The sequence below is a fragment of the Diadema setosum genome, chromosome 6, assembly GCF_964275005.1.
Source record: "Diadema setosum chromosome 6, eeDiaSeto1, whole genome shotgun sequence".
In the NCBI taxonomy this organism is placed as follows: domain Eukaryota; kingdom Metazoa; phylum Echinodermata; class Echinoidea; order Diadematoida; family Diadematidae; genus Diadema; species Diadema setosum.
Window position 1 is genome coordinate 25,584,926 of NC_092690.1, and position 8,919 is coordinate 25,593,844.

General features: G+C 36.1%; 1 protein-coding gene across 1 annotated transcript; it reads right to left on the reverse strand.

Annotated features, from left to right (window-relative positions):
• Positions 1–720: 720 nt before the first annotated feature.
• Positions 721–8,464, reverse strand: LOC140229664 (cell adhesion molecule 2-like). Its single transcript, XM_072309908.1, has 4 exons — positions 8,405–8,464; positions 6,769–7,066; positions 5,756–6,067; positions 721–866 (listed from the first exon to the last, which is right to left on the reverse strand). Exons 1-4 carry the CDS (start codon positions 8,462–8,464, stop codon positions 721–723), a joined length of 816 nt encoding a protein of 271 aa, XP_072166009.1.
• Between the last annotated feature and the right edge of the window lie 455 nt (positions 8,465–8,919).

The window sequence follows — 8,919 nt, forward strand, 5'->3', positions numbered from 1 at the left end:
GTCATATTGCATGTGTGGAGTATGAGCATATGTTGTAATAACCTAGCAATAATGCTTTTAACAATTGGAAAGTGATAACAGTTGTTAAGTCATCGACCAAAACAGATCTTTCTTTTTTATCTTTCCCAAAAACCAATGGAATATTTTGTGAGTTTATAATCATGACATCATTATTTTTAGCTTAAAAGCGTTTGTGCTATACTCTGCGGTGAAAACACGTGACACTCTTAGATTCTGTGCCTTTCTAAAAATAAATCAGAAACTGGTGAGACTTCTACCGTTCTACCTGTCCGAGCTTATTTTATTTGTTAAATTCAACTTGAATGTGTGGATTGGAATTTCAATTCAACTGAATAAAGATACCAGGTTGGAATCGTTTTGAATCATGAATTGAATTGAAATATGAATTAAATGATTTGTCAAGAAATACAAGTCATATGCTTTTCCAGAGGCCGCCATCAAACTCAAGCTTGACGGTTTCCTGCATTCTGTACGTATTATTTCGATTGAATAATCAATGATTTTCCAATTTTTTTTGTATGTTTATAATTCACCTATATACAATACTTCATTATTGATACATTTTAATGATTGTATTTATATTCATTTTGTGTTGGATATAATGCGATTAGTATTGGAAAATTGTTTGCTGCGTTGTATATATTTTGTGAAAAATGCAGACGGAAATCAAATCAAAGCAAATCAAATCAAATCAAATTATCACTCACCATTTGTTTCTGATTTTCTCCTGAGCAACAGAGTGAGATAGATGAGAAGGCCTACGAGTAGTATGAGCAAGACACCGAGGACCAGGGCAGTAATTGAGCTCGTCGACCACGGTGTGGTGGCTGTGTTGGCCGTGTTGGCTGTGTGACGAAGACCCATAAAAAACAAGATACAGTGACTCAATAGGTCTATGCAACAATGATATATTCAATTGTACAAATTGCAGAACGGCTTGCAACAAGACTAGCAACATTAAAGATATATGATGGCGTAAATATTCTTTGGGGAATGATAAACGCCATATAAATTCCAGTAACGACAACAACAACACTGCCGCATAGTATGCAATGCGAAGGATACTAGAATTGATGACTCAGACAAAACATGGAAAGTATTGAAAAGTCTTCTTCCTGATAAGAGAGAAAAAAATGGTATATTGTCATCATCACTGACTTTTCGAACCTTGACATTGACCTTGATGCTTTGTTCAGCGATTCGGAACACGCGCAAATGCAGATTTTAACTTAGATGAAAATACAACAGAATTTGTAATTAAGGAAAGAACGGAGTCAAACATATTCCAAGAATAGTACGATACTTGACTGTTGACGGCATTCACAGATTACTTCCAGGTCAATGTAGAAAATATAGCTAGGATCCAGGCCTGCAGCGCTGCTTATTAACTGTTCTATAGAAACACTGGTCATGAAAGTTTCTACCTTGCAATTTTAAACCTGCTAAAAATGGTGTCGAGATAGCTGTTTTCATAGATATCTGTAACATGATTATCTACTCCAACGGTGGCAAGACATTTGCTCCTGCGACAATTTTTGCTCAGGTCTTATTTTCCCCAAGGACTTTGACTTGGGGTTAGGGTTGTGATAAGGTTTTCGGTTAAGTTTGGTGTGAGGATTAGGATTAGGGCTAGGGTTACGTTTGATTTTTCTAATGTGGCAATAAAAAAATAGTTGATAAATAGAATACGAAGCGAAGGCAACCGACGGCATTCAAGTCCCCTCAGAAAGGACTATACAGACAATGAAAGCAAAATACCTTTACTAGTGGTACAACCGTTGCTCCCAGCAGTCTCGAACCAGGAACCTTGTAATTGGTAGCCCATGGTCTTAATCACTGAGCCACTAAGTCCTTTCATTCAAGTTGAATTAAAAAAAGGAGTAACCATGCAGCCGCACGTCTCCTTGCTAGCTTGGTGCCCTGTTAAATATCTATGTTTTCAAGGTTCATTCCAATATCTATCTCTCTTGCGAGGTCTTAGAACTATGAAAAAAAAGTGTAATTAGAGCAAATCGAAACTCGATAATTTCTGTGGCAAGAAAATGATCAATTGATAGTCATAATCAATTCAATCTTGTTCGTATTTGCTTATTTCGTTATCTATTTATTTAGGTCACGTTGGTCATGATGTTTCCTGTCATTAATGTCGAAATTGTTTCCTTTTCTTGTTTTTCCCCTCATGCAGCCGCACGTCTCCTTGCTAGCTTGGTGCCCTGTTAAATATCTATGTTTTCAAGGTTCATTCCAATATCTATCTCTCTTGCGAGGTCTTATAGAACTATGAAAAAAAGTGTAATTAGAGCAAATCGAAACTCGATAATTTCTGTGGCAAGAAAATGATCAATTGATAGTCATAATCAATTCAATCTTGTTCGTATTTGTTTATTTCGTTATCTATTTATTTAGGTCACGTTGGTCATGATGTTTCCTGTCATTAATGTCAAAATTATTGTTTCCTTTTCTTGTTTTTCCCCTCGTACTTTAATAATCTATTGTTCTCACATATCTCTTCGTTTCTTCACCTCCGGTTGCATATTGTATATAATTAAAACGTTAATGTCTTCGAAAATACTTGTTTTGCTTTTGCATGCGCTAGGTCATTTGCCCCTATCTGCCTATAGAGTAACTACAGTACGCCTCAAGTTATCTTGAGGACTCATTAAGAAGACAATTCGCTATAGCCTCTGCATATGGCAATACGTTGCTCGTTTTTATATACAAATTTATTTGAATTAATGAGTAGACAAATGCATGTATGATTTGATGGACAAATGAATAGATAAACAAGTAAAATTAAAAAAAAAGAATAGATAAAAGAATGTGTAAATGAATTAACCTATAAGCTACTTAACAAGGGGCGAAGGAGGAGCGTCATAGATAATCGACATGAACAAAGAATTTTTATCACATGGTTCGTGAACTAAGTGACTGAGAAGGGTGCAATGACATAATAGATTAATTCGATTTGCAACATACTCAGTATAAAAATAAAGAAAACGTGAGATATTCAAGAATTCAGAAACTACCATGTTAATCCATTCAAAAATCTATGTGGATTTTAAATGAATGTCATATAGTTTGGATTGTCTTGGATTTTTCCCTTTCAAGGGATGGTATAGTTTTAGTTGGGGTGGAGAATTCCGATTCTAACTTTTTTGCAAGATTAGTAGAAACTAATTAGAAATAATTATGAGTGAAGACGCAATTCTTAGACGATTCAAAAATTTATTTCATGAAAATCGGGTTTTAAATAGCTGAAATATCAAATAAAAAGTACACAAAGTAAAACAAAGTGGTCCTAATAAAAGGTGGGTCCCACCTATTGTTAGAACCTCATTGTTTTTGGATATCTCAGCCATTTCAAAACCAATTTACATGGAATAAACGTTGAATTCCCTGCAGAATTACATGCTCTTTTAAATTCATATAAAGAGGTTTCTCATTATCTCACAAAAAAGTTGGAAACATGAAGCCCCATCTCATCCAAAACTCTACCATCCCTTTGAGCATTGACTGAATGTCTACTTTAAAGACACTGTTTTAACATGGTATTGGCTCAATTTCAAAAAATCGTCGAACGTTGTTGATTTAAAGCTGTATGAAAATTTCAAATGCATTAGATAACAATCCAGCGCATGAGTTTTGAGAATTATGATGTCACTATAGAGAAATCAGTGTAAGAAGAAAAAAATCACTGAATAGTCTACTGGTGCTTTAAAACAGACCTTTGAAGGAAATATCAAGTATGGTACTATATTCATACTAACATATTTCTTAAGCAGTGGGCTCGTCTTGTATAAACATACTTTTCCATAGACTTATATAGACTGTCATATCTTTACACAATCACAATAATTCTGAGACAAATTCTTTGCACCTTAAAGGGGAAACCCTGTCCAAATATAAGTTATTCTGATAAAAAAAAAGAGTAAAATCTTACGAATGAGAGAGCTAACTATGTCATAATCTCACAATTTTCCATTGATCGCATACAAAAAAGAAACTGAAAAATTACGAAAAGTTTCTGTCATTGAGGTCTGAAACATGATGTTATTTCTGGTTGAATAACTTCAGAATAGTGATCAGTCAGATATATCAGGATTTGAGCCTCGGGCATAATTGCGTTTGAATGAAAAACTGGAAATTTCAAAATTTTACGTACAACTACATGGCAAGTTATGAGGGGAAAACATGCTCACTTTGCCATTTGCATGTTCATACTGACCGTTCAAGAATTGTTTTCTGAAAAATTAGCGAAACTTCGAAATGTCAGAACTTCCTTTTCTTTCACCCAATTTCAATCAAAATTTTACCATTGAACTCGTCATATTTTACTCTTTCTTATCAGACTAACTTATATTTGGACTGGATTCCCCCTTTAAAGTGCTCACAATTGTGTGCTGTGCATGTGATATGCATATAGGCCCCTACTACTGGTGTTATGACTGCGATGCATCCTTCGATAGAATTCCACTGCAGAGAAGCGAAAGCTTTATGAACTTTGGACTGCATGGATTTTGTCTTAAATTACACTGTGTGTTGCCTCTTAAGTCATGGCCAGGTACAGAGGACGCCGCTACAACCTATAGGTTCGGCCTACACTTTATAATGACAATATACCAAGCTACTTTCTCTGTCAGTGCAATGTCATCGTTTCCTTTCCGCCTTGTGGTAATATAAAACGGGGTTTCCCCTGATATTCGGTTTCTGCGTGTGTCACGAGGAACTTCCACATTATACAACTCTTGTTCACGCTGTTAGCTCTATACCATTACGGGTATGTTTGGTTTGTTTTGAGGTGCGGTTTTTCTATTTTGGCACGCCCAAAAATAAAAGAATGATGATACCATCGCATGCCATTATTTCTTTTTTTTTTTTCACCGGCCATAGTTTTTTTTTTTTTCGTTTTTTTTTTCAGTTTTATGAAGACTATCTGGTTTTTATGAAAACTATCTGGTTTAGGTTAAATTCTAAAATATACCATTTTTCTCAATAAACTATTACTTTGACGGCTTATTCTAGAAACAATTTTATCATGACTCAATGTTGTTCACATTTTGTATATCTAACAATACTTACCATTGATCTGTTGCTCGTCCTGATTAAAGGCATAATATACCATTTGCAGAAGAACAAAAAAAAAAAGCATTAGTGCTGTAAAATAGTTCTAAAATGCGAGTTAGGGAAAGAAACAACCAATAAAAAAAATGAATCCCTATAATCGATGTTAAATATTGTTAGATACACAAAATGTGAACGATAATTACAATAAAAATGTTTCCATACTAAACCATCTGCAGTTGCGGTTTAATGAGAAAAATACTGATATCTATAGTTATATTTAAGGCTTAATTGTGAAAAATTATATGTAGGATGTTTCGTGATACAACAGACCTATACCCATAAATGTATGCATCAAATGTGATATCTTGAACATTTTTTAAATCACTGCTCCCAAAGGTAAACAGATATTTACATTCAATTGTTTCTATCCCTAACTCACATTTTAGAACTATAATATTGCACTAAAGCTGGGTTTTTGTTTCATCTGCAAAATGGTAAATAATGCCTTTAAAGATGCTTTGGGCTTGATTCTCGTGTCTCTAATAGAGCGTGTATTATCGAGAATGCACTGCGTAGAGCTACAGATACCATCATCAGCTGTTCATGCGGATTTATCGATGTTTGGGATTTTGCTTTTGATCTTTCGTGATTGCTTGCTATACACACTCACCCGAAACAGCTATCTGGGTCTCGATTCTTCCGTTCAGGGCCGTCACCGCATGCCCGTCACTCCGACACGACAGAACTTTCCCGTTCATGTCCAGTGAGGCCGTGAACGTCCACGAGCTCCGCCTGTCCCACAACTTTGGCTGCCCGCTGGACGATTGCGCGTCGCTGGTGTTCACCCCGCGCGTTTGCGGGCACTCGTCCAAGAACCAGACGATGTCCACTGCGGGGCGGGCCCCAAGGGAGAGACACGTGACTGTGTACTCCGAACCGTCAACGAGGTCCGACACGTTCGACAACGAAAGTGACGATGCCACTAGAAAAGGAAAAGAAAAGAGACGGACAAAGAGATGAAAGAGAGGAATCAATGTTTGGGGATCTAGCTGTCAAAGTGTGCACAATATTCATTCAAGCTAATTAATACCCATGACAACCGCTACCAGGGAGGATGTATAGCAAACAATACACTCTTCTAGATTCGGAAAACTCAAATTTTAAGCCAAAAGACAGGTAACCTTTACCACAAGAAAACAAGTGGAAGAATCGGTGGAATTCGACAAGTTTAGATAACCTGTACTGTAGTCTTGTTTTAGTTTCCTATAATACCTCGTTCTATTTTAGTGACTCCGTGATCCTGTCACAAGTTTGTCTTTTCCTCTTGCACGGAATTAACCCTCAAATTACATAAATCTATCTCACGACGTAATCCTCCATTATCTTATGCAACGTAAATTAATTCTACATGACTTTGTTCAGAGTTTGTCTGCCTACCATGTAACAATTCACGAGCTCATGTATAAAGAAAAGAAACTTAGTTTTCATACAATTTCGGGACGCTGTGCTTATGATTGTGTATGATATTTGTTGAAAATGGAAAAAATGAAAAGAAATGAAATGAAATGAATGCAATTACGTTTTGCTTATGATTGTGTTTTATTCTTTGTTGGAAATGGAAAAATATGAATGAAATGGAATATTGTAATGAATGTATACCTCTTGTAGGCAATACAAACTCACCCTCAACAGCAAGAGACGCGACGTCGGAAGATGGAACACCAGGGATCCAGCACGTGTAGTTACCCTCGTCTTCGAGTTGGACGTCGAGGATCGACATCACCGACGACCTCGTGCCGTTCTGGACGAGTCTGAAGTTGTTGTACTTGGGGTCGCCGGAACCGAACACGTCGACGTGACCGTCGAGCCACGTAATTGTCGAAGAATTGCTATCTGACGTGTGCGAACACCTCAGCGTCGCATTCGTCCCTCGGGCCACGTGGACCGCGTCGGGTCCGTTCCAGATGTGACCAGAAGTCTGCTGCACGTGGAAAAGAATAAGTTGCCTATTCAGATTATAGTCCCTTGAACTTACAAAATAATTTCCTCTTATTTTGAACATGACTGCCGTTGGCGATATTATAGATTCACCGAGTGCATTCAAATGCTAACGTAAGCCGTACACACACACACACACACACATATATATATATATATATATATATATATATATATATATATATATAATAATAATAATAATAATAATAATAATAATAATATGAATATGAATATGAATATACCCCCGCCCCCAACAAAATTACAACGGTACCCTCCGTGATGATAACTTTAAAAATAGTGAATCAATTCAAATATTATTTCAGGGTATGAAACTATAACTTAAGAATATTATCCAGGTAACTTGCAGGTCTTACAGAAAACCCAACCCGATTTGCTTCAGTGGTCAAAGAGAAATGAGGATTTTTGTAGAGCATGTCAGGAATCCCTTCCCTTCAAGTTCTGTCCATTGTGTTCATGCATCAATATGCAGTTCCAAGAGCATCCAAATGCTAAACTTGGAAGAATCAAACCCACGACATGCTTCACAACGATTCACATTTCTCTGTGATCACTTAACCAAATTGAATGGGGTTTTCTGCAAATTTAATATAGGTAAGTTGTTATATTTTTAGACTCTGAAATAGCATTCAGACAGTTAAATCATATTGAAGTATCAATGCAAAAATCCGATCGTAATTTATTTTGGGATATACTGTATATTATATATATATATATATATATATATATATTATATTATATATATATATATATATATATATTATATTATATATATATATACATACGTATAATTATTTTAATGGTAAGAAATATTGTTTCCAACGAAATAACACGAAAAGTCGATTGTAATATTGACATTGTCTTCTGATTAAGAGATGATGGTCAAATAATTCCAAGATTTCCACATTTCGATAGCCCCGTTGGGCTCAGAAACAAACTGAAAGAGAATGTATGATCGATAGCAACAAGTGATTGACATCAATAGGCACCGATCATTCAGTGTTTTCGCAGTAGCCATGATTTAACAACAACAGCAGCAACAACAACAGCAACAGCAACAACAGCAACAACAACAACAGCAACAACAACAACAACAACAAAACAAACATGGGCATAAATATTCGATATTTATGTATGCCCATGATTTTATTTTTTTTTTCAATCATGGCCACACCACTATACTAAAATACTAAGTAATCCGTGCTTATTTACTTCAATAAAGGGCAATCTGTAGATCAGCTGAAATAAAAACAACTCAATCTAAGAATTGCTTCATTAATCTGAATGATACGACGAGATATACCTGTACGAGTAGCAGCAGAAGGTTCGTGCACACGAAGACCAGGCCGTACATTTCCACCATGTTGCGTCGCCGTTGCCGCCTGATAAACGAAGATTCAGAAGCGATTCTCGCCAGAACGTGGGCTGGAATGACGGCTCTGCATATAAATAGTAAATCAACCATACAACGAGGACATCGGTCGCAATAATACTTCTAACGCGTGACGGTTATTGCCTCAAAACTGTTTTACTGATTTGCAAATACTCATACATACACTCACGTACACAATACACATACACAAACACATACACCCACACAACCCAACCACACAACATACATGCAATAAATATTACATGATTTCTGTTTTTCTTTGTATTCCTTAAACACAACCGCGTGCTGCATGACACTCTTTTTCGATTTATCACTGTTTATTACAACACTAAAATAGTTTGATGGGACTTTGTTTTTTTCATCTTGTATATCAGCTCATTAATAAGAGAAAATAATGTTATCAAGACGATAGGATCACCATCTCA

Bases quoted from the DNA above. Each gene is read 5' to 3' on its own strand.
- LOC140229664 (XM_072309908.1), bottom strand. From the start codon at position 8,464: ATGGTGGAAATGTACGGCCTGGTCTTCGTGTGCACGAACCTTCTGCTG. The intron at 7,067-8,404 runs GTATATCTCGTC...TTCCACGTGCAG, and splicing joins TTCTGCTGCTACTCGTACAG to CAGACTTCTGGTCACATCTG. The intron at 867-5,755 runs GTGAGTGTGTAT...TTCGTCACACAG, and splicing joins GACCCAGATAGCTGTTTCGG to CCAACACGGCCAACACAGCC.